The sequence below is a fragment of the Thermobia domestica genome, chromosome 17 (genome assembly GCF_964235325.1).
Source record: "Thermobia domestica chromosome 17, izTheDome1.hap1.1, whole genome shotgun sequence".
In the NCBI taxonomy this organism is placed as follows: domain Eukaryota; kingdom Metazoa; phylum Arthropoda; class Insecta; order Zygentoma; family Lepismatidae; genus Thermobia; species Thermobia domestica.
Window position 1 is genome coordinate 110,823,464 of NC_137470.1, and position 27,963 is coordinate 110,851,426.

The 27,963-nt window shown below is 37.1% G+C and overlaps 1 protein-coding gene across 1 annotated transcript in view; it reads right to left on the reverse strand.

Moving 5' to 3' along the window:
- The window catches only part of LOC145674288 (uncharacterized), a 228,508-nt gene that overhangs the window by 165,865 nt on the left and 34,680 nt on the right, over positions 1-27,963 (reverse strand). Inside the window, exon 2 of the mRNA XM_081744142.1 lies at positions 21,381-21,566. Within this exon, the coding sequence (XP_081600268.1) occupies positions 21,381-21,505 (125 nt within the window). The 5' untranslated portion in view covers positions 21,506-21,566. The remainder of the gene's footprint in view (positions 1-21,380; positions 21,567-27,963) is intronic.

Here is a 27,963-nt window from a genome sequence, read left to right on the forward strand (position 1 = left end):
GATATCTTCTTTTCATTTTGCAACATAATTTTCTGAAGGTCGTATGTCGGTTTTGGGGTCTGGTTTCTAAAAATATGATTTCGGAGGCAATTGAACAAATCGTCCTAATCGTGGCACTATATGGCAATTTTTAAAACTGCTTACATAATTTTATGTTGCTGGTTTAAAAAAGTATATTTACTTATTTATTTCATAATCACGGTCCTTCAAGTTCAGCTTTATGAGCCAAAAACATAATGGTATGTCGGTTTTGGTGCTTTCTTTCTTTCTTTCTTTCTTTCTTTCTTTCTCTCTCTCTCTCTCTCTCTCTCTCTCTCTCTCTCTCTCTCTCTCTCTATCTATCTATCTATCTATCTATCTATCTATCTCACTTTTTTATTTATATATGAAACTAGCAGCGTTCACCCCGCTTCGCTGCGGTCACCCCGGAACGCAATAAACGTTGTTACTTAGATAATTTTTACTTTTTCGCTTTCAAGTGATATGATAAAAACCATAGAAGATTGCATTAAATGTTAACATTATATCGCCTGTCATTTATGTTAACCCGCCCCGCTTCGCTGCGGTCACCCCGGAACGCAATAAACTTTGTTACTTAGATAATTTTTACTTTTTCGCTTTCAAGTGATTGCAGTAAATGTTAACATTATAGCGCCTGTCATTTATGTTAACCCGCCGAGTGACACGGTCATGCGGGTTGCATATAAATACGTTTATTTTTACCTATGATGATCTAACAAAGGATTTGTACGTTATGGACACTTGAATGGTCAATTATCTCAAGACACTGGTAATTAAAAATTAAAGTGATATGAAAAAAACCATCTAGGGTCCAAATCCTAATAACCCCCCAAAAATAAAAGAAATTGGTTCAGCCGTATTAGCGTGATGAGGGAACAAAGGATTTGTACGTTCTCTTTTATATATATAGATTTGGTACTGTCAAACCGGATTGAGAAATATTTTTCCCTCGTAAATATTCAATATATTGCCATAAAACTTGCCACAGTCAATGTGTAATTCCATAGTATTTTTAAAGGCAGATTATGTTCAGGTATCTATTGACGGTGTATCTCCAAAGGGTATCAAATTAAAAAAGAAGAATTTTTTGAAGAGAACGTTCCCTATATTACCAGAAATTTCCTTTCTTTTATACATGCAAACATGTACATAATACCATATGAAAGCATGTGTCATTCTGAAGAGAATGTATGTTCCATAATACTCAGACGAATAGTACTGAAGCAGTAGCTACTTTACTGAAAGTCAACATTTTCCTCAAAAAATGTAAGAATCTGAAAGGGTTAAGAGCGGTAGAGAGGAAAGCAAGATGGGAGGGGTGGAGTCTTTTCACAAAATACACCCTATATGTCGTCTAATGCTGCTGAAAAAATATAAGCTTTTTACTAATTAGTCCCGACACAAAACCTTTATTGAATGGACTAATGATCTAGCAAGCGGGAGGTCACAAGTCTTAATTGAAGTCAAGTTAGAGGAAAAATCGGGCAGCTCTGGAAAGAGCTTTTTAGGTTCGATTAGTAAATTATTCAGGGTTTTATTGAAGATTAATATCTTGTGTAGTCTCCATTAGCTTCTATGGCGGCTCTCAATCTCCTTGGTAGAGTTGGCGAAATATCGATACTCCTGTTCAACTTCTTCCCGCGCATAAAAAACGAGCTGCCATAAATCGACAACTCTCCTTGATGGCTCATCAGGCCAATTTTCTTGCAGCGTTCTAGTAACTTCTCCCCATAGATTTTCCATCGGATTCAATTCAAATGCTATTGGAACCCAGTCGAATAATTCAACATTCAGTTACTGTTGAAAACAAGCTAACTTCCCGCAGCAAGCAGGATAGAATTTAAATTTACAATTAATCGAAACAACTGAAGATGTAGAAGACGAACGTAGAGCATCTATAAGCACGATTCATCGATTGAAAGAAAAGCGACAGTCTGCTGTTGAAACTGTTGACGTGACATCACTCATATTACTGTAAGTGAGTTTCTTTTGACACTATGAAATTCGGTTCACTTTGAAACAATGAGGATTCAATACTGAAACCAGAAATGGTATATCTATCACTAACGGTAGTAATAGAAATAAGATCGGAGATAAAACTTGCTCTTGAGACGCTGAATCCACATAAGAAACAATTCCTCGCTGTCTATTACGGTTCTTGGTTGAAAGAAGTTATTTCCAACACTCCAGCGTGTGCCATAGAAACGATCTTTTACGATTAGAGCCAGGATAAAAAGAGCACGTTGAGAAAAAAAGGGGAAGAGAACAAAATGGGAGGAACTGAATAAATCAAGTGTTGACATTGTGCTAATCCACGGGTAGTGTATCTGCTAAAACATTGACTACTTCCTGTCACCACTGTCTTCTATCAACGCTAAGTCTACTGTCTTCTTGCTCTATCTAAGTGGTTTACAGAGAATCCGAGCACCAAACTGTCACGTTAAAGAGCAACCAGTTCGAAATGACTGGTCTAAAAGGATCAAGGTTGACCGAAAGCAGTAACAGATTCCTCTAGATTTCGATTTTCCTAGAAAGATGAGATTGGAGAGAACCTATTTTTCTGACACATAATCCATATTAAGAGCAGCTTGTTACTATCTATTACCGATTTCTCCTTTGTATCGAAACTGGAAATCAAAAATACGGTCCTGTGGTGGATATAGATACACACACAACTGTTGGGCGGTATCGCGATCTCTCGGCAGACTGAGTTCTCCAACATGTCCCACGATGTATTATCCTGGGCCACTTCTCCAAGACGGTAACGAACATAGCCATCTCACATATTCTTTGCAAGAATGATTTGAGGAACACAGTGAAAACCTCCATCATTGTCATGAAATGAAAATGAAATCTTTAAGCTTTACGTCCCACGGTTATTCCGGTTAGGCTAAAGGAGACGGTGATGATGAGAGATGAGTGAAATGGTGGAATGAAGAAAGTGGGAGGAAACGTGAGAACCCCGAGAAAACCCACAAGCACGATGTTTTTCCGCCACAATGTCCACATGGCGCGAGCTGGGATCAAACCAGGGACCCCAAGCAACGGAGGTGAACGCTCTACCACTGAACCACCGCGCCCCCTCAGCATTGTCATGTCCCGCAAACTACCCGGATCTAAACCCTATTGAGCACCTGTGGACGCCATGAAACAGCATACTCAGTCTCTTGAAACATCTTGTTTTGAAAGCCGCGTTACATGCAACTTGGCTATACTAGCGGACTCGCTCTCCTGACATCTCATTACATCGCTGCTGTGTGTGGAAGTAATGGGTTAGTGCATATCACATATATATACAGACCGATATAGTTTCACGTAATACTCAAGAGTAAACTATAGTAGAAAATAATTAAAACAGTGGTAAAATAGCAATAAATCGGTTCGTGTGTAATAAAATATATCAACACCAGCATTCAGCAGTAAATTGAACTTCTTATCACCTTATTGTACGATATGGAGCTTAATTACAAATAAAAACAACGTAGTACAAATTATAGTATTATTAACACGTTTTCGTATCACTAGAATAGAATAATTTGAAATTATGCAGCATGCATGCCCAAACATGTGTTGGGTTGCATAATATTTCGGGTGTTTTGCAGTCCAATTTAACAGTTATGCTTCTCTTTCTTTTTAAATGTTTTTCGAAACTAGACGAAAGAGAACCCAGATAAAGCTTCTCATCCTACCAACAAATGCTGGCTGACAGCTTAGAGCAACAGCCGCAAGCTAAAAAATAAAAGGTGCAGGCTATCACAATAAACTTTTTCGCTCCAATTCCTTGATTGTTTTGATTTTAAGTTTAGCGTCCCTTCATATCGAGGTTATAGAAGTCATTGACCTACAGCTTAATGTGGGATCCGAACCACATGAGCTCCCGCCGAGAATGGAACCAAAGGCGCGTGCGCTAACAGCTTACTCACGAGAGAGCTCTCCAATTTCTTCAAATACTGTTATAGTGTAGTTATTACTGGAGCATTCACCCTCAAAAGTAAATTACTCCTTGTGGATATTTTTATGAGAAACGATTTACGCAACATTATAGGGTTATTAAATATTATTTATTTGAGTAAAATGAACAAAATTGCCTGCGTACATTGAGAAATTTGTTCGAAAAGATAGCTCACTCCCAAGAATAAATTCTTGTAGATTAAAAAAAAAAAAAAAGAAAAAGAAAAAAAAAGTTATCTCTACTGTAGGGTTATTAATGAAACATTTGGAAAATATGAACGAAATCACTTGAGCTTGTTTTAAAGAAGATCGTCTTAAAAAAAAAAACAGAAGAGTAAACTATCCCTTGTGATTTCTTTTTGAAGACAAACAAGTTATGCCTTATTGTTGGGTTATTAATTCAGGAAACATGTAGAAAATCGTTAGAGCAGTTTTCGAAAAAATCGCAATTTTTATTTCCACCATTCAGTAAATTACCCTTAATTCTGAGGATAGGAAGAAAATCGGAGAAAAAAAAATGCCTCTACGAAATCTTACAATAACTTTAAAATTTGGTTTGGATACGTTGAGCGGCACGGTACCTCGGCGAGTGAACACATGTACAGTCAGTGACAGACGTTCTTTCCGTTTGATGAAACTAGTTTCGTAAATAACTTCAGAATTGAAGGACAATTTGAATTCAGCTCCCAGCAAATTAAAAAGAATCTAATTTTCTGTACGTCCCAGCCATATAACCGTTATTAATTAAATAAATTTTACCAAACGGAAAGAACTTTCATCGCTTGACTATATATCGGGATGAACGGATGGACGAACATCCAAAAATCTCTTTTCCGGCACGCAGGGGGTCATGAAACGTGCAAATCTATTGGAATCTCTAACTCATTTTTTTTCACGATTACTACTTTTTTCCTTCTATCGTTGCTCGAAATTACAAATAAATAAATAAATAAATAAATAAATAAAATAAAATAAAATAAAACTAGAAAATATGAAATACAATTAATTTAGTATTTTATAATAAGCCTAGTACATATACGTATCAGGTTGATATTGAGGTCAAGTTAAAAATAATAAGGTCATTTGAGGATATTATACATTCTAGAAATAGGTCAAGAAAGAAACTACTTGGCTGCAGCTTAGCATCTTACTATACAGATGTAGTACGTATTTATAACGCGTGAACTTCAAGATAAATGCAAATATTGGTGATACTACAGTGAATAATTGCGCAAAGACAGCACATTCACTGCTATTCAGCTACAGAACACCTTCCAAGATAGAGAAAAATCAATATTTTTATATAACATTCTGGTATTTGCCTCTACTGGAGTACTTACGTACAGTTTTAAAACAACAAGAATTTTAGGAATGATCCAAAAAACGCATCGAAAGATTGTGATCGTGGCTAATAATTAGTTTTTGGATGAGGTGTCACAAAATTTTTGAACGGACCCTAAATCGAGTTTTTATTTTTTTTTTATTTTTTTATTTTTTTTAACGAAATAAGCACATCATACTGAGTTAAGCAATAGTTTAGGTTTGGCTACACTATACGTAATTCTCTAGATGTAGAACAAGAAAATGATTGATTGAATGAAATATATTGGATTTTTTGGATCAGGGGCCACAAAATTTTTGAACCAAGTTTTAATCAAGTTTTCGCATTTTTTTTTACTTAAGTGATAGTTTGGGCTTGTCTATACTATACGTAGTTGTCCAGATATAAAGCCTACAAGAATATTTTTGAACGGCCCCTAAATCAAGTTTTCATATTTTTTACGGAATAAGCACACCATACTGATAGTTTGGGTTTGGCTACACTATACGTAGTTCTCCAGATATAAGGCATACAAGAAAATTTTTGCCTGAAATATATTGGATCTTTTGATCCAAAAAATAATTAGAAATACTAATATATGTCGTATTTGTCTCTTGAAAAGTAGTCTAAGTTACGTATCGCAATAACACGAAGCTTTTGTTATTTCTAAGTGAGGAGTTGGTTCCCTTTTTTAAATATGTGATAAAGGAAGAGAACCTGAGTTATACTGAGTTAAACTGAGTTATATCCGATATTAAAATTCCAGGGGAGGGGGTATATATTCAGAGTTTACAAAGTTTCTTTTAACTGTCAATATGGTGTCTTTAAATGTCTTAGATCTTTGGAACAAAACGTACTATATTCTGAATGAATCAAACATTCCGAATACGCAATAGTTTTATGCCTGCATAAGACATCGCGTGGTGCAAAGGAACGCGGAAAAATGAAATTTCACTTATTTTTTAGTAAGAACGGCGGTTAACCCCTTCTCCAAAGCAATTAAATCGGGTGCGCAGACAATACTGATACGTACATAATCCCAACAAATACAATGACCTCGGTAAGATACTGTGAACTGTGTTCGTTGATTTAGAGTTGAGCGTCCCGTTCAGCACAGCGGGTATATGAAACATGACCTATAGCTTAAACATGACGGGAGAACCCCGAGAAAACCCACGCACATGGTGTTTGTCCACCACAAAGTTCATTTGGTGAGAGCAGGGTTTGAACCCAAGATCCCTAGCACCAGAGGTGAACGCTCTATCACTGAGCCACCGCGGCCCTAAGCTGTAAAATATTTATTTTTTAAGATACATTTGTAAATTATACACACATGTGTAGATGGGTACTTCCTCATCTCTCCACATAATCCCCATTGAGATTCAGACATTTTTTCTCACCGTTGCACTAATTTGTCTAAGTCCTTTGCAAAAAATCAGGGCTCTGGCTATTTAGCACCCTCCCTTCCCTCTCCCAACACACACACACACACATACAAACACACGTATATATCAGGGTGGTAGGTAACTCCACAGACAAACTTTGGGAGGCGATTCCTTATACGAAATGAAAGAAAAAAGTTCTAATAAACATGGGTCGAAAAACGTCTCCTTTCAGAGTTGTGAACTACCGAAAATTCGAAATATCACGTTTCAAAACATCCTGGATTAGAAACTATGTGGCCTATCCCAAGCGGTTTAAGGAATTACACAGGAACTGGTATACGCTCTATCTAAATATCCATGTTTCAGAATTCACCGGTACCAGCGAAACGAACGCATCATTAGTACTTAAAGGAGTATCCCTATACTTCAACTTCCTTTTCACAGTTCCTTTCACCGATAACGGAAGATGGTAAAGCATTAATATTTAGATAGAGAACATACCAGTTCCTGTGTAATTCCTTAAACCGCTTGGGATAGGTGCTATAGTTTCTAAGTTAGGGAGTTTTGAAAAATGATTTTTCGAATATTCAATGGATCATAACTCTGAAAGGAGGCATTTTTCGGCTCATGTTTATTAGAACTTTTTTCTTTCATTTCGTATAAGGAATCACCTCCCAAAGTTTGTCGGTGAAGTTACCTACCACCCTATATATATATATATTCTATGTCACTTAGTCATCTGATTCGAAACGCTCACCTTTTAATGCAGACTTTAACACTGGAAAAAGATGGAGGTAATTCGGTGCTAAATTGAGGCTGTATGGAGAGAGGGGCAGCCGTTCCCACCGTTATTCTTCAATTTTGTGTCTGGTGTGCATGCTGAGTGGACTGGCCATTATCATCAGGAAGAAGAGATCAGGTCGCTTATATCGAATTGTGTTTCCATGAAGAAGAGTTTAGGTTCGACACAAGTGACCTGACCTCCTGTCGACTGATGAAGAAGTGACGCGAAATGTAAGGAGAGCCTTTTTTTTTTTTTTTTTTTTTTTTAATGGTGATCCGTCTTGAAACCAAAAATACACTTCAGTTTATGAAAATTGCAGAACGAATCCAAACCTTGCGAACATGTATAAGGATGTTCTAGAAGGAACTTATTAAAATTTCAGAAGATGGAGTCCACGTATGGCCGGCAGCGCCCTCTCATCTGTGATCGGAGTGGTACCACACAAAGTCAGTGCATGTCGCAGGGAGGCGGTGTATAGTGGTCAATAAAAGTGGAAACGCGTACGCAGGTTGCAGTATGCTTCGTTGACGTCAAAGAACATAAATATATGCAGTTGAGTGAGTTCGGACGGGGCAGAATGATCCGTCAGTGAGAAGACGGTTTGTCGTTCCGCGAAATTGCTGCTTGTACAGGACACGCTGCGACGACAGTGATGCGTATGTGTAAGCAATGGACAGAAGAGGGTCGTACAAAGCGACGAGCAGGAACTGGACCACGCAAAGTGACCGAGCACGGGATGACAGATACCTTGCCGGATGGTCATAACGGACCGGACAGCAGTATCCACAGTGTTGGCTCAACGCTGGTGCACTGTAACGGATGTTGCCATGTCTGCGTCGACCGTTCGACGTCGTTTGCTGAAGGCTGGACTCGTGGCTCGCATACTGTTGCGACGGCTTCCCTTGACCAGAAACCACAAACGCATCAGGCTGATTATGGGCATGTAAACACTGGTGAATAGCAAAATGTGTTTTCGGACAAGTCGCGTTTCAACCTGTCCTACAGTAATGGCCGCATACACGTACGACGCTACCGTAGTAAGCGCAATCTGCCAGATTGCATTGTGGACCGTTATTAGCGGACAAACGCTCAATTTGGTGGTGTGAGGTGCCATTGGTTACAACATGCGATCGCAACTCATCGTATTGCAACTCAGGGCAATCTGAACAGCAACTGGTATATTAGTGAGGTTTTAGAACCCAGGATGATGCCCTACCTACAAGAAACTCCAGACGCCATATTTCAGCAGAACAATGCCAATCCACATATAGCTTGGAATGTGCAAGCTTTCTTCGCAGAACGCCAGGTATCACTACATCCCTGGCCTGTCCGGTCGCCTGACATACGGTTGGGGACAAACTTCTCCGTCAGGTCCGCCACTGGCAAATGTGGATTCTTTATGGACTCGTGTACAAACCGCGTGGTAGAATATCACCCAGGAAAATATCCAAGAGTTTATGATTCCATGCTAGGCGCTGATCTCATCACATGGTGGATTCACACGATATTGATTTTCAAGATGTACAGCTCTGTAATTCTAATCATTCACAGGGGATGTACAGTTCTGTAAGTCTAATCATTTGAGTCTTTTCATGTACCTAATCTCTGGAATAAATTTTATTGCTCTAGCATAGGTCTCTTTGTGGGTGTTGCGAATTTTATAAAGAGCAGTGTAGTATACTTCTACCACTTCCAGCTTAAGATGGAGATGAAACCTATTCTTCCAACGCTGAATCCATAAAAGGCGCTTATCGCTAACTCTTGTAGCCTTTGTTTTAAGGCGATCAATGTTGAAACCAGGAAAGATACCAAGAGTTCTACCACTTTCGGTCGTAACAAAGGGTTAAGGGGAGAGGTTCAACCTGTATTTGGGACACTTGAATATGCATAAACATTTCTGTCTCTTACTACTTTTGCTGATACTTGCTTGCAAACAGACGAACAGACATTGTCCACATTTACGCACAAAATAGTTTGGACGTTTAAAACTACGAACCCTATTGCAATAGCTCAAGAGAGGGAACATAGCTGGGATGGTAATACACATTCAACTGAGTAATTAAGTAATTAATGTAACAACTCCCATCATTAATATTACCTATTAACTTAGATAGCTCTTTAGATACCTTACATTGTTAAACAACAACAAAGAATGAACTCAAGACAACACGCACCAACACTTACCATTTAACTACGGAAGCACCAAGACCATTAAAAGTAATATGGAAAAACAGAAAATCTAAGTTTCTCAAAGCATAGAAAAAAGTAGTTTACTAAGAAATTGTAAGAATCTTTCAGACACTTTTCACTGTTTAACCTAACATCGGCTCAAACTTGTTAATATTCATTTCTCTTGGAGCTGGTGCGAATTACATCAAAGCATTCAAATAAAAGAACTTACCACAATTAGAAACTGTCTTTTGTGTTTCGGTAGCAATATTCCTTTTTACCAATAGTTAGGTTTGTTCACAACATGAAACTGTAGCTTAAGCTACGACATCAGTGAACAGAAGCACTTTAACGCAAAAGAATACCGTGAAATGATGATGCTTTCAAGCAATCTACCTAAAATATATGCAGACAACAGTGGCATGACCATACGAATTTGAATTTCTACTAAGAAGTGAGTGCAAATGGTGCATGAATGATGAACGAACATAAAGTAGTGGAAAAGAAGCATATTTTGACTTCAAATTGAAAGAAATCAATTTTATGAGATACAACTATGTTGCTGTGGGACTTATAAACAAACATTACGAAAGAGATTACCTAGACTAGTTCTTAGGTGAAGCATTTGCCTTTTGAAACACAACACAGAAACATTAAATTCTTCAGTTCTAAAGAAACACCTGTTGTTAAGATGACTTCCTCAATTATAAAAGATCTGCCAAAGAAAAGAATGAAAAATACTAATAGAAATCATTACTAACACAAAACAGTAAATATTTACATATTCTCTTAATAGAACGAACACATTTTTTTCTCATTCTAAACAGATTTTTTTTTTAAAAAAGCGAACTCTATTTTCGGAAAATACTCGTATTCAGAATGAACTTTTTTTTTTTTTCTAGATCAATTCCAAACATGTACGTTCAGAGTACATTGATTTGATGATAAAGTATTAATTTTCATTTTCATAAAATATTAAACTAGAAATTGTCTTGGCTTAAACAGCGAATGTATATAGAAATAGAGTTAATAACACTTTTGAGGCGTGGCACAAAAACACAGCCATTCGTTCCGGTTAGGACGAGTGTGGTATAAGTTCAACATCCGGACGGAAATGAGGGCGTGGTTTACAAGCTTCATCTGCGTTTAATATATATGAAGTAAATCACTCAATTCACAATCATGGGTTTAGATGGCTTTTAGGGTGTCTTTTTTTTTGTGTGTGTGTGTGTGTGTGTGTATAAAGAAATACTGACAGCCGTCCCTAAAGGTTATAAAGGGTTAAAAACCTGATTTCTGTTCATTGCTAAAAGTGACACAGTGAAGTACGGTAGAAACAGGCCTGGGTTCTCTCCTTTATTTTACGAAGAGTTTGTAAACAAGTAAGGTTTATCGAGTTTCATGCTCCTGTGATGAAACTGCATATACGAACCACAAATACTACATACAAGTCTATAATAATACAGAGAGGTTAATTACAGAGTATTGTTATTGTTCAAATAAAAACACAAGGTGAACTAAAATAGGCGCTAACTGGACCAAGACTGAACTACAATTCTGGATGTGTTTTCGAGATGTAGGAGCCATGGTGATAATTCTGAAATCAGATAACATAGTGACAGAATACGACGACGAAACCTCGGGGGGAAATTCGCATAGATGGAATTAGCTACAATATGGGATCAATTCATACAGGTTTTCCTTTTAGTTTCAATTCTAGTTCCTTTTACTCCTTCAAAAACCTGAAGTTAAACACCGTATAGCTTTGAAAATTTCTGTTTTTCTTTCTTTCTTGTCAAAAATATATAAGTAAGAATTCCAAGAATTATTCTGTATTTGATTACTAACATAACGCCCGTTCTTCGCAAGGAGAGAATACTTTCATTTGGACATAAGGGGCAGTAAAACTGTCACCAATCAACTTAGGAACCCTAAAAACTATGAATTCGACACTAATATCGGTCATTTTCGTTCATATATATAGGCCCGAACCTCATCTATGTTGAACATTTGATCGAGATCGGTCGGGTGGCTCAAGAGTTATTAAGTCACATGGTCAATCTCATTTTTATATATACAGATTTTGGTATGCTTTTCCTTTATGGAAGCACGCTGGCTCAGTGGCTCTGGTGCTAGGTATCCTTGATTTGACCCCAGGGCATGTCAGTTTGTGGGGGACAAAATCGTGTCCATCAGTTTTCTCAGGGTTCCTCCATATTCTCATAGCACGAATTCTTCCATAATTATTCATTTTCCTAATTATGGACTCTGCAGCGTGGCATGGATTCTGGTAGTTGCTGATATGTTCCACGGGGATCTGACACCATATATTCCTGATGGCATCCTGCAATGAGCCCACAGTTGTAGGTGCAGGAGTCATCGTGCGAAGAGCTCGTTCCACAACATCCCATAAATGTTCTATAGGATTAAGATTTGGTGAGTTAGGGGGGCAATTCATATGCTGCAGGTCCGTGGAATGTCCCTTAAGAGCCTGCCTTACTAAAAATAGTACAAAATTTACCATTTTCTTTTGCTTGATTATTCATGAGTGAAAGGAGATAGTGAAATGCACGTTACCACAAGCATAGATAATGCTATTCTACAACAGAAAATATGAACCTGAAGAATGTTCAGTGTTGCCATCCATAGAAATTACAGTGTTGCCAGAAAAACAATTTCCCTAAAATCTAAATTAAGACAGCGAGTAGAAGAATGAATTCAACTGCATTTGATTACGTATCATGTTGTTTTGGTTTCTTGTGAACTACTTTTTAATTAACATTATTATTTAGTTTTAATAACTGTATGTTAAAACTATTTTGTTTATTACAAACTAAATACAACTAATATTTAAAAAGTAGTTCACAGGAAACCAAAACAATATGATAACGTAACTAAATGCAGTTGAGTTTGTTCCTCTATTCGCTGCCTTAACTTAAATTTTAGGGAAATTGTTTTCTGGCAAACACTGTAATTTCTATGAATGGCAACACTGAACATTCTTCAGGTTCATATTTTCTGTTGTAGAATAACATTATCTATGATTGTGGTAACGTGCATTTCACTATCTCCTTTCATTGATGAATAAACAAACAAAAGAAAAATGGTAAATTTTGTATTATTTTTAGTAAGGCAGGCTCTTAAGCCAAGTTAAGTACAAACAAGAATTTTAGGAGTGATCCAAAAAATGGATCAAAAGATTGCGATCTTGGCCAATAATTAGATGTTGGGTCAGGAGCCAAAAAATTTTTGAACGATCTCTAAATCGAGTTTCCGTATATTTTACGGAATAAGCACATCATACTGAGTTAAGTGGTACTTTTCGTTTGGATACACTATATAAAGTTCTCGAGACATAAGGCGTACAAGAAAATGTTTGATTGAATGAAATATATTGGATTTTTTGGATCAGGGGCCACAAAATTTTTTAATGGACCCTAAATCGAGATTTCATATTTTTTGCGGAATAAGCACACCATACTGAGTTAAGTGGTAGTTTTGCTTTGGCTACAATATATGCAGTTATTGAGATATAAGGCGTACAAGAAGATTTGTAATTGAATGAAAAACATTGGATTTTTCGGATCAGGGGCCACAAAAATTTTGAATGAACCCTAAATCAAGATTTCGTATTTTTTACGGAATAAGCACATCATACTGAGTTAAGTGGTAGTTTTGGTTCGGATACACTATATGCAGTTCTCCAGATATAAGACGTACAAGGAAACGTTTGGTTGAATGAAATATATTGGATTTTTTGGATCAGGGGCCACAACAATTTTTAATGGCCCCTAAATCGAGTTTTCGTATTTTTTGCGGAATAAGCACATCATACTGAGTTAAGTGGTAGTTTTGGTTTGGCCACACTATATGTAGTTCTCCAGATATAAAGCCTACAAGAAAATTTCTGCCTGAAATATATTTGATCTTTTGATACAAAAATGAAATGAAATCTTTCAGTTTTACGTCCCACGCTTATGCCGGTTAGGCTAAAGGAGACGGTGTTTATGAGAAATGAATGAAATGGTGGAATGAAGAAACTGGGAGGAAACAGGAGAACCCCCCCAAAAAAACCACGAGTACGGTGTTTGTCCACCACAAAGTCCACATGGCGCGACCAAGTAAGTACAACCCTGGCTTGGTGGGACTGTGCATTGTCTCCTGGAAAATGCCGTCTTCTTGTGAGTAGAAGTGTTGCATTGTAGGGTGTACGTGATTCTCTAACACATGCCGGTACATAATGAATGTCTCGCTGTGGTCCATGCACACCAACAGTCCCGGTCCATACAAACAGAAGTATCCCCAAACCGTGAGTCGCCCTACCATGCACGAAGGGTCCATAGCTTCGTGCGGTTGGGGACACACATGGACATGCCTGTCCGAGAGGAGTAGCACAAACCGTGATTTAACGGAACAACACACCGTTTTCTAATCATCCACGGTCCAATTAGCGTGTTCCTGTGCCCAAGCGCGTCGGCGGTTACGGGTAGTAAGAAGTCGGTGACGAGTGTGTCGTCTGCTGTAGAACTTCATACATGCCAGTGTACCGTGTACAGTTCCATGGGATATGAATATTGTGCATCCACTATTGTATTGGTCACGTAATTCCCGGACACTGATGGTTCATTTAGCTGTCACCAGCAGTTTGACGCTACGCTCACCCTACGTTTTGAACTTCCGTACGCCCCTGCCGTTCTGTCACTTTGAGACCATTGCCCGATTTTCTTCTCATTCCTTATAGTCGCAATTCAGTGAGCACTAACTGTATTATTCTTTATTTATTTAGAAAAATGTTAAACGAAGAAGAAAAAACTGGAAAACTCCAGAGATCTCTTAAGGATTTTTTTTTAATATTACATTTTATTTTCAATAGTGTTCAAATCAGGCTTCATTTTGTTAAAGCAATTCATATATTCTGATTTAAAAACAGCAAATTTAAGAATTCAGAAGCGGCGTTAATAACAAAAGCTCAGTAGCGCACATCTATGAAAGTATCGAAGAACTCTTGTGTTAGTCTTAAGCAGAAGTTATTTACACACCAACATGCATATCGAGTTAATGATTAGGGCCATCAAAATTTCACTCCTAGAACTTACCATATAAGTGCTCAATAGCATCTTCAGGGTCTTTCGGAACACTATAGATTACGCATTCTTCTTTTAAATTTTACTAAATGAACCTGAAAAGTATTGTAGGCTGATGTAGTGAAAGAAAAATGCCGCTGTTCTTAACATAGTAAATATACTAGTGTTAATTTTTTAAAAAAACTTTTAAAAATAATAATCTCTGAACATATCCTTTAAAAAAATATTAGTTAAAGGTATTGCTTTTTTCAAAATTATGAATTACTCTCACTGACACCGAGAAATATATGTGGTTGGTTAACTTGTAAATAAGGAAGAATACTACTACGTACAAAATATTTCAGTGCAGACATAGTACTTTGACAGTACAAACAGCAAGTCATAAAGTAGAACAGTTATTTGCCATTGGTATTTGCAAAATTTTCATTTAATTTGTATTTTAAGCTTTAAGAATAATTACATTTATTTTGTTTTCTGGATTATAAAATTTGAAGACAAGTATGATAAACTATGAATGGATAGATTTAAGTTTAGTGACCTCTTTGAGCAGAAAGGCTATGTGAGACTTAGTTTTGTAACCTAACGTGGGATCCGAATCACATGATATCTAGCCGGGAATCGCACCCGGGTCTCCTACGCTGAAGGAGCGTACGCTATTCACATAGCCACAAGATGAACGAACGAACGAACGACCGAAGGTCAAAAAAAGTGCATTATATTTCTATTAACTTGTATGTATATATTTGAAGTGGTTTCTTATAAAATTCTTTTGTAAACTGTATACATGGCTACATGAATCTAACTGATCTCTTTTCTACGTACGAGAAATTTTTTAGTGGTCTGATCCAACAGTTACTTTAACAAAAATTCAGATAAACAATCCTGAAATAATGGTTCAGATTCCACCTTAAATTGTAGGTCCATATCTCATACAGCCTCAGTGCTGAAAGGGACGGTAAACTCCTGTCCAACCGATAGTCCTGAAGCGTACCCACGTCCTAATTGTACTGCAATATCGCTTCTCGTGACATTAGCAAAGTCAGCACTGCCAAATCTTTTCAGAGGAAACATGGGTGACTGTTCTTAACAGATGGCGCTGACTTGCGTCGTCCATCCAGCGTCGTCAAATAATTGGGGAAATACATGAAAGATAGAAGTAGCGAACTCCGGTCTAAAAAAACAGAATTAACGTTGAGGGAAGCACATGTGCTGATCACACATCTCCCCAAAGCCATGAGTGCCGAAGGCGGTTGATAGGCCCTGATTTCGTGAGGGGGTTGGGCCAGGGGTTTAGTTTTAAGTTTCTCAACAATCCTAACGTGGTTCAGTAAAGAGAATGAAAGAGAACAAGATGATCCTCTGAATGACGAAAGAAAGATGAAAAAATACAAGACAATTTCGAACGGAAACCGATGAAACAGTCACTGAAACTGCTAGAAGTTTGGGTCACTTTACTCCAACTTTTACAATCAAATACGAATGAATAAAGTATCTTTGAATTGCACTGGGCTCAGACGCTGGCAAAAGTGAACTTGTTCAGTTATCTCCCGGATTGGACATCTCCTGGCCCAGAAACATCTTCTAAATTTCTGTAGCAGATTAGAACACGTATAGAGGCCGCAGTGGCTGAGTGGGATAGTGTTAACTTCTGGTGCGTAGGATCCCTGGTTTGATTTCAGCTCACGCCAAGTGAACTTTGTGGTGAACAAATACCATGCGCATGGGTTTTCTCGGGGTTCTCCCGTTTCCTCCCACTTTTATCATTCCACTATTTCATTCATTTCTCATCATCGTCATCTCCCTTAGTCTCGGTGCATAATCGTGGGACGTTAAACTAAATATTAAAAATAATTATTAGAACACGTATATGTCACTCAAAAGTGAGAATAAGCAAGGCAAATTCAGAAATCATTGTTTAACACCAGACCCTCTCTCAGCACGAGAAGTTGCTATAGAAATAGTATGACACTATAGAAATCAAAAGAGACGCAACATGCACCATCGACAACAAAGTTCACCAAGTACGAAAGATGTATCCCGATAACGTGCATTAGAAGAGCTACAAGAGTGCCAATTTTTCAATCATTTTTACAGATTCTATTTTCCTTAAATTTTGCACGTATGTTTATCTTCCATATTAATACATCAATTGTGGTCCAGGCTCTAAGCGTAAATTACTTCAGAATTAAATAAACGATTTTCTTTAGTAGAGCCTTTAGCAAACATATATTGAGAAAACAAATAAACGATGGTGGTCCAAAAAGCTAATGTCTTGGATGTTCAAACGTATTACTTAGATTTCAATTCTAGTCCGAGTAGATATATTGATAAATATACACATAAAAATTCCGTAGCTTCAGAAAAGATTTAGTTTTAGCCTTTTAGTGCATTACATCTGCACGGCAATAGGCTAATTCCGTTATACTGCAATAGTAGCGCCCTAATAAGTACACTATGAACCTGAGAGGTCAAAAATAGGTCTTAAATCGTATCAAAATACAATGATCCGAAGACTATAAAAAGTAAAGCTATATGGTTGCCTATATACAGAGTATCCCCGGAGGAAGTGGCAATAGTTTCAGACTGGTAATATAGGGAGTCTAAGCAAAAAATTTCATATGAACATGAGTTGGATTTTGAACGGTAATTCAGGTATGTACAGAAATAAAAATGCTGCGACAAAGATCAATGCACTTCACATTTTAGAAGTAAACAGGTGAGATTTGTTTCACAGTGTGAAACTACGGCAGACTTTCAAACTATGCAAATTCAGTACTCAAAACTGAAGTAGTCAAAAAGTCAATACTTGCTATCTCTTACTCTTTTTGCTCTATAGAGATTAACATTAAAACCGGAAGTGGTAACTAGCCTATCACTTCCGGTTGCAAAAAGTAGTAAAATCAAAAGGGAAACATATTCTTGATACTAAATTCATATAAGAAAATGCTTGTCGCTACCAATTACATTTTTATCCATTATGCAATCAATGTTGTAACCACAAAGTCATAATTTTCACCAGTTTTAGTTTCAACCAAAACTAAACCACCTGGAGTAACAGCCTCTTATGGGCTTGAGCTGCTCCAACGCCATCTGTTAGCGATCAGCTGAACTACTTCCAGCCTAGCGACGAACACGTAGTCAGCGCACTACGTGACCCTGTCACTAACAAGCGTATCAGGTGCTTTCTAGACTTAGTGGCCGTTACGTGTTTTATTCACACGACTCCTCAGTTTGCCTCACGACGCTAGGTGGATGCCAAGAATTGAAAAGCATCGGCCAGGAATCGAACCCGGGACCACATGGACGCTCTAACCATTAGACTAAAGTATCCCCTTTTAGTTTCAACATCTATCTATTAAAATGCTACAATAGCAATTAAAAGCGCCTGAGCTCCAACCTATAACTTTAGCTTTCAAATCTTTCATTTACGGTTATGTGTGATTTCACGTTTAACAGAGACAAACATTTTAAGTATTTGTACTTTAAATAGTCTAAATTAGTTAACTATATCTTTTCCTAAAGTTTATGATATAAAATTGTTGTTCAAGGCCTTTGTATTTTAATAAGCCTTCTCTAAAATCAATGCATGTGAATTGTGCTTTCATCTTCCGAGTTCTTTTAAATTATGTTTATATGTTTGTGGTCAATCCTTTCGACAATGAGTTCTCGGAAACTACAGGCTCTAGAAAGATGACGTTTCCACTGATCGATTGCAAATTTTGCGTAGATTGTCCAGTTCTAATTGAATATTTAAAAAAAAACATGGCCGTTATTTCTTTATTACATTTTTTTAGGGTACGCTGGAAGCGTTGAAATTAAAAAAACAAAAACTAAAGCATCATATCCTATGCGTTATACATTCCAACACCACAATGTTGTATATTGGGGTTGTATATGCCTCAGGCGTTTTTTTCCATGGCCAAATAATAGTGAAAAAGGAAGGATAACCATTTCTCGAGTCTTAAGATAAATATTTATTTTTTGACTGTTTTCCCCTTTATGAACACCATATATAACTGACATTATAATTAATTCTATATGTAATGTATTTGCTTATTACATACTGCATGCAAGAAGAAAGAAAACACTGGTCATACATGAATTAGAAACTCCAACCGGAAGTAGGCTCAAATCTTGCAAACGGTGCGAGATTTTGAGAAAAAAAAAATCGAAAAAATTTCCCCTTTATGATACCCCTTGCCAATTTAAAAAAAAAAAATCAAAACGTCTTTCACTTGTGTGTGTAAAGGGACATGTACATATATTGTGAGGAATGAGAAGGAGATTTATGCTCATATGCTAATGATGTGCTGTGTAGAGAGCGCAGGTTCAGCTAGTAGCTATATATAAAAAAGTTGACATAAAACTCATTCTTGGGATACTGAATCTGCGCTAAAAAACACTTTTTATATGTTTTGTCGTTTTCGCTCTATAAAAATCAAGATTGAAATCAGAAGTTCTAGTAAATTTCAACCACTTCTCAGTTTTGGTAAAGTGTTGGAGGAGGTGGTAATGTGTTTTCTAGTCGCTGAACCGATTGCAAAAGACTACTTTCACTATCTGTTACGGTTTTTGTTCCACGGCGATCAAGATTAAATCCGCAAACGGTTGATTTCTACCGGTTTGTATAGAAAGTTAACGGGGAAGATGGGACCTATTCTTGGGATACTGAATCTACTGCAAGAAATAGCTTCTCAATATTATTTACCGTTTTTGCTCTATGAAAATCAATATGAAATTGAAAGTACTAGTAAACTTCAATTACTTCTAGTATCCGTATTGTGTTGCGGGTGTCGACTATATGTTCTCTTACGATGCTCAATCGATTTCACGAAACAGTTTGTTGTTATCTATTACCATTTTTGTTATAGAGCAAAACACGTTGAAACTGGAAATGGCTAATTTTAACCATTCTCGATTTGAATAGTAGGCTAACGGGAGAGATGGAACCTATTCTTGGGACGCTGAATCGATTGCAGAAAACTCCTTCACGATCTCTCTCGTCGCTTTTCCTCCTTTAGCCTAATCGGCATAACCATGGGACGTAAAACTGAAAGATATCTCATCGCTTTTGCTCTGGTACCTGTCGACAAGCAGACGGACGGACACAGCCACCCTTTAAGACATCCGACACATTCCTGTAGCATAATTTGGAAGTCTTAATAATCTATTAAAGTAGGTAGGGGCTACGTAGTAGTTAGCAGGTAGGCAATACGTCCCTAGACAATTACTGAATAGTAGTTTTGAGGCTCGTACCTGTTAAAATGATTGTCAGTTACAAATGTTTCATACCAACTTCGCAAGTTTGGCAACAGCTGGCAGCACATTTGACAGAGTTACTCAGTGAAGCATTACTACAATGTTGTGAGAGAGTGTACCTGGAACACGTGTACATTTCTGGGCTGCTGCTATCTGGGTTCTTTCCAAAACATTTCACGCACAGTTACCGTAAAATGGCACCTACATACATGAATGAGGAGTATGCGGTCATGGTGTTTGTGTACGTGCTTTCTAATGGAAGTGCTCACACGGCTGTTGAAAAAAACAGATGTTTTCCATTACGTAGAACATCAAATAAGGCAGTTTACTAATACGTCTCGCGCATTGAAAGAAAATGGAACAGGCCCCAGTCGTACAGTGATTTCAGAACACGAAATCAAACAATCTGTGGAAGAATAAGAGGAAATAATAGCCCTGGTAAAACGAAATCCTACCAGAAGAACCAGATGAATGTCTACACGTCTGAGTTTTCTACTACGAAGATATCATTACTAAATGTTATGTACTAAGATATCATTACACAGATCACTGCGCTTCTTGAAGAGGATGAATGTCATTGTTGGTTCCAGTAGGACACTGCCACATGTCAAATTTCTAACGACATCATGCATTTCTTGCGTTAGTTTTTTGGAAAGCGGATCATCTCTAAAGGATTATGGCCTCCATGTTCACCCGGTTTGTCATTGCCTGATTTCTTCCTGTGGGGTTACCTTTAAGGTAAGTTCTATAATAACAAACTACACACACTCGAGGGAGTAAAAATGAAATTAACATCATCAGTGTACACGTGCTCCTCAAAGTGGCCTCAAACACAGTACACAGTGTTCGTACTTGCATTACTGGACAGGACAGCCGTTTTGAGCATACGTTGTGAAAATATACTTTAACAACAGTTCGTATGTTGTGAACATATACACGTGTAAAAATATATACTGTATTATATCAAATAGTATTAAGTAGTATTATTGAATGTCGTCTGTCTTTTATTATTATTTTGATGTAAAGGTTTTTTGGATCACTCGCCACAATGACTGAAGCTTCCAGAGTGCTCTGCCACTACGTTAATCCATCCTACAACTTCTTTATAGGCTATCCTATATGTTGTGAACTCTAAGGTGATTTCTTTTCTTTCCTTTCTTTTTTAAAAGAAATCTTTGACTAGACCAAGAAGAGGGAAGGATAACATGAAGCAAAATTTTAGGCGGAGGATAATAAAAGTCCACACTACGATTGTCATAAGATGAGCTCAACACATCCAGCTATTTTCCGAAAATCTGATCCTAAACTTCTACTGATGAAACCCCACGTAGGTACGTTCAAAATATCCACTATGAAATGAGCAAAGTGCATTTTTGTAAACGGACAAAGAGAAATCTGAGTATTACCTTTCAATATCTTCTTGTAATTGTTGTTCAAGCTTCTCCCTTAGCTTCCTCCACTCGTAGTTGCATTTCTTGCGGAAGGTGGTGGTGGGAGCTGTGGGATTTCTGGGAGAAGTCACTGCTGCCATGTGGCATGACTACACCAATTCTCAGAACAGGCCATTCCAGAGACAGCTCTGTCCACGGCGCCTGCAATACAGAATATATATGAAAGCGACCTAGAATACAGAAAATTTAACTTCCGTATCAATTTAGTATAACACAATGTAGGACTTCATAATAAGTACATCCATATCAGTAAGTTTTCATATAACTGATCATTTTGTTGAAGAAAAACTATTCTCTGTATATTTGGATTTGAAAGTTTGGTACGAGGAGAATTTGTTTAATTACCAAAAGCCAAATTATTTTCTACGAGTTTTTTTTTTTTTTTTTTTTTTAAACCTCCGGTAAGCTACCAAAGTAGAATCATATGAGAAGATGAAAGCGGGAACAAGACAAAACTGTTCATTTGATTTCGCCCACCCTTCACACTGGTAGACAGTCTCTGTCGTTCAATCCTTGTTGGGTAGCGAGCTCGACTGACTGAACATACTGAGTGCAACCCCCGCCAAGTGTGAACTATATAATATAATTAAATTTTTCAAGGTGCTGATCTTAAAATTTCTGAAAACTCAGTAAACAGTTCAGATACGCCTTTCACGAATCACATGATTCACACGTTCAGCAATGTCGTCTTCCGCCACAGTTTTCCACCCTTGGCTGCCCTTGTCGTGTATACCCGTACGCCATTCTTTAAAGTCTTTACAGCAGTAGTGCACACAATCATTTACAAAATTCTCATCGTAATCCTTACTCATTCGACGATAATTTGCAGCTGCATTATGCCCTTCTGCCTGGAGCAATCCAATTCCATAATGTAGTTCACACTTGGCGGGCGTTTCGATTGCACTCGGTATATTTTCACGCTCGCTACTTCACAATAATTGAACGGAAGAAGTCTATTCCGATTTGTGTGATCTTGGAATTAAAGGGAAATCAGTTGGTACCTGGAGAAATCGAATTATATGACGTAGTTCACACTTGGCGGGCGTTTCGATTGCACTCGTTATATTTTCACGCTCGCTACTTTACAATGATTGAACGGAAGAGTCTATTCCGAATTGTCTGATCTTGGAACTTCAGAGAAATCAGTAGGTACCTGAAGAAATTTTTAACTACATCACGTAGTTCACACAAGGGTGCTTCGATTGTACTCAATACGTTTTCACGCTCACCACTTTACAATGATTGTACGGAAGAGTGTGTCGTCGAGTGGGCAAGGGAGGAAGGCAACGACCAATGGAAAAACTTTTTATCTCCGTTTCATCATCTTACAGGAGTTCTCCTTTAATGGCTTCATGGAGGTTGAAAAAATATATAACCCTCGTATGAAGGGTATTTTACCCGAAAACACAAAAGTTATTAGATAGAATATATTTAATAGCTACAGTAAACTTAGTACATAGCTGTATAATGGCTCAGCACAATATGCACTGTTCAAGCAAGCGAAAGATTCTCGTTCTCTCCATATTCTACAAAATGGGAATTATTTAACCCGAGACATTCCATGCTAATTTTACCCTTAAAAGGCCCAAGAGATGCCTCTGAGACTCCCTGCTACATATACAAGCTACCTGAACCCACCGCGACCATTTTTATTTTCCATCATCAATAGAAAAGGCTAGTCACTACTTTGCTATGCAATCATTTCTCAATGGTAATAAAAAATTAACAGTATCAAATAATTAGAAACGTACATGTTTCAATAGGAGCCTCAGAGGCACCCCTTGGGCCTTTACGTTAGTATAAAAAATAACCCTATTTTTTCTTAGGTAAAATAAAAAAAAATGCTTAGGAAACGGAATCAGAGGGTGTATTTCAAAGAGATAGAATTCTAAAGCGCAGGACACGGGAGGAAATGTCTATTAAGAATAATGGCATTAAAAGCGAATCAGGGTGCCTCCAAAGCACCCCTTGGGCTTTCTTGAGTTAAATCTTCAGCGGGAGTTGAGTGATTCCTCATATTTGACTTACTTCAACTGTGAGAGTGGAAATAATGTAAAAACCTCAACAACACACACATATCATATTGTGTTAAAATCAAATGATATTTAGGAAAGTTATTATAGATCAATTTTTTTAAGCTGGGGGAGCGGGCACTCACTCTCCAGTTCTCGATTGGTTTTAAATTCAAGTACTTAGAATAATATTGTGAAGCCTCACAAAGTACACGCCATACTTCACGAAAATATATTTTTTTTTTTTTTTTTTTTACGAAAAATATCTTGGACATATTATATTTAATCTGAAAGGGGCAGAGAAGTAATTAATATCATATTAGGGGTCTAAATTCACCGCTTATTTTTGACTGATTTTAATCTCAAGCATAGGGGATTACGGAAAAAGAGCCAAAGAAATTATCCATAATATTTACGAGTTTCATATAAAATATCGTGGAATTCTTTCCAAAAGTCGGGGGAGAAAAACTGATTACAAATTCTTAGTGATTTCTTAAATTACTAATTCTTTACTAATTTCAGCTTCATTAGGGTGAATGATTGAGAAGGCTTAGAAATTAATGTTGGACATATTGCATTAAAATCGAACAGTTAACGGAAATTATAGAGAACCATATTCTTTACATGGGGATAACATATATCACATAAGGGGGGGTTACAGCTCATTGACTGACTTAATTCAAAGCACTGGGAATTACGCAAAAGAGTCAAAGAAAATGTACATTATATTGTATCAAAACCTAATGAATTAAAAAAAAAGCTTATCGTTGAACTCTAAATAGCCCGGAAGGGGGAGTAGCATAGGAGGGTAACTCCTCTACTTTATTCCTTACTGATTTTAAATTTCTGCTAGGGGAATGTTCAAAGAAAATGTATGACATGTGACGCCAAAATCGAACAATTTTTAACGAAAATGATCATTGAACATATTACTGAAATTGGGGAGAGGGTGAATTCACACTTTTATTCTTGACAGATGTTAACTCCAGGTTGACAGGATATTCACACTGCCACAAACAAAATATACACTAACATTTATCATAATCGAAATTTGTTTACGTAGTTTATATGGAAAAACTGTCTTGCATGTACGTTCCTATTCACTAAATTTTGCGCGTATATTATAGTTCACGATTTTTCGCATTTTATTACATTTTTCCTCAGCTTTTAACTAAAGTTAAGTAATTAGTAAATGGAGATCATAGAAAGTATTCCTTGTATGAAAATGTTCCCAAAAGACATTAAAAATAATAAAATTATAAGCAAGAAACAAAATTGAGCTCAACTGACTGAATCCTGGCAACTGTAAAGTCGAGGGACTTTTGTAGTAGCGAAGGAAAATTCAGAATTTCCGTTAAAGTAAACTGGTAAGGGCAGTGGTGGTATTCTAATTGTTTAACAACCGTATATATATATATATATATATATATATATATAATGTTTTATTTTTAAAATAAACTCTCTTATATGATGTTGCTATGATCATAGGGGACACTGTGGCTCAGTGGTATAACTTTCACCTCTGGTTCCAGGAGTCATTGGTTCGATCCCAGGGTAAGCGATGACAAATGTGGAACGTGGAGAGAACGGGACGGTACTAACTTGTATGTTAGTAACAGGAGTTTACATTACACCGTTTGTTGTTTTCAAGGACAAGAAACCGAAAGTTGAGTATCGCGATGGTATGCCACCAGAATCCGACGTGTGTATGACGGAATTTGGATGGGTGAATGAGGAGGCTTTCATGAAATGGGTGTAACATTTCCACAAACATCGAAGTCCTGGTAAAGTTAATTTAATTGATGGACATTGTTCGCACACATCTCTGTAGTAGACGTGTGTGAAAAATATGATATAGAAGTGTTGTTGTTGCCACCTCATTTAACACATGTTCTTCAGCCGCTTGATGTTCATGTTTTTAAGCCATTAAAGGCATATTTCAATCAGCAGGCAACAAAAAAAGTTTATTTGAGGCATTTGCATATCACAATCATTGTGATCCGATTTTCCCAACACTGATCCAATTTACCTTACAACGTTGCGGTAAATCGGATCGATCTATCATCTGTTACAAAGTGAAATTTTTGGGGTAAGAACTATAAAATTTAAAAACTTTTCACCACAGTTTATTAGATGAAGATTCACTTATTATTATACATGTACTTTTCGTTTAAATAGAAGCATATTAAACTTCCAAATTGATGTTTTCTGCAAAGGTGATCCGATTTACCCCTGCCTACCCTATACCTTGTTCTGACACGGGAGGGTCCCACAAGTTGTTGCTAAAATCTTATTTGCTAAATATCACATCTGATAGAGCATCATGAGAAATGAACTTGAGCAAAATTTAAGGTGCTATGGACCAGAAGGATAGGAGCTACGAGGATTCAAAATTTGAATATCAAAAAAAAAAAAAAAAAATATATATATATATATCATGGAATTATGTACGTTTAAAGTAAATATCTTAGAAACCGTTAAAGCAATCAAAACAAAAGTTGCACAATACAATGAGAACATTATGCCCTATCGAAAAATATAAACAGTGTTGCCATAGGTGAAGCAGTGTTGCCAACTAAGCATTAAAATATTTTGTTTGAAATAGCACTATATACAAGTGTGCACAGATTTGAAATACACTATTATAACTAAACAAAACAGTGAAGTGTAGTGGTACAGTGTTGCACACAACTGGAGCTACGTGTGCTGAAAATGTACAATGGAGAAGTATGATATGTGGCAACAGATGGTAATAAAGGAATCTGGGTCTCATACTACGAATTTAGTTCAAATGCATAACACAGATAGTATAACATAGCAAAATGTCAGCAGTGTCACAAAATATTGATGCATTTGAAAAACGAAATTGAGTGGTGCCATTTTTACGTCCTGTGTCAACTCCGAATCTATGTAGGAGTGTAAAGTGGGATCCGAATCATTATGAAAGAGAAAAATTACAGTGAAATGTAAGGTGAAAAGTACAACAAAAAATATCCTGGCAGACTTAAAACGAAATGAGGTAGTAATAAAATAATCATATTTCCAATGTGAATATGGTAATATTACAGTGTACGAACATAATTTGGTATGTAGGAGAGAAAGTAAAAGAATATGTCACTTAACACGAAAGACAGAAAAAAGAAAGTACTCTTCCAAATATTGATAAAATAATAGAGAACCAGTTTACAGAATTAGAAAACAGTGTTTCTTTCCTCGCATGTATCATTTTGTTTTCGCGAGTTGTCTGCTTATTCATCGGGGATTTTGCAGAAGTATAATGCCCAATCCTCACTTGTTTCTAGTGCATTTTTTTATTACCCTCTGTTGCCACATATCACACTTCTCTATTGTACATTTTCAGTACATGTAGCTCCAATAGTGTGCAACACTGTACCACTACAATTCACGGTTATGTTTAGTGATAATAGTGCATTTCAAATCTGTGCACACTTGTAATTGGTGCTATTTCAAACAAAATATTTTTATGCTGAGTTGGCAACACTGTTAGAGGTTTTCGATAGGGCATTGTGTTCTTACTATATTGTGCAACTTTTGTTTAGATTGCTTTAACGGTTTTCAAGATATTTACTTTAAACGTACATAATTCAATGATATAATTCTTTGGATATTCAAATTTTGAATCCCCGTAGCTCCTATCCTTCTGGTCCATAGCACCTTAAATTTTGCTCATTTTCATTTCTCATGATGCTCTATCAGATGTGCTATTTGGCAATCAGATTTTAGCGACAACTTGTGGGACCCTCCCGTGTGAGAGATCATATGTTAAACCCTGCAGCTGTAAGAATTTCTAAAAAAACAAAGATAAATTAAAATTTACTATTCCTGCACATAACTGGGTAAAATTTACTGTTATGTCTGGATATAACAAACGGTTCTGCGAACACGAAATATTTTAACAACCGGTTCTAGCAAACCGGTGCGAACTGGCTGAATAGCACCATTGGGTAAACGGTGAGAGGGGCGGAGGAAAGGGAGTAAAAAGTTGAACCTATTGATTTAAACCTAGTGTCTAGAATCTGTGGCCAACACATATTAGATTCTGTAATCAACATTTAGTACACAAATAACTAACTAACTAACTAACTCTATGGCCTATGGAACCCGGAGGTTCAGTGCCGCGTTCACAAAAGCTCTCCACTGACTTCTATCCTTAGCTAATTGGATCCAGTTTCTACTTTGTATTCCTATCTCTGCGAGATCCATCTTAATATTATCCTCCCATCTGCGCCTAGGTCTTCCTAATGGTCGTTTTCCTATAGGTCTACCAGTCAAGACTTTGACAGCGTTTCTACTTTCTTCCATTCTAGCTACATGACCTGCCCACCTAAGCCTCCTAGACTTGACGACCCTAACAATGTTGGGTAAACCGTATAAACTATGTAGTTCCTTGTTATGAAGCTTCCGCCATTCCCCATTCTCGTTCCTCTTGGGTCCGAATATTCTTCTCAGGATCCTGTTCTCAAATACTTTCAGTCTATGTTCTTCCCTCAGAGTAAGCGACCATG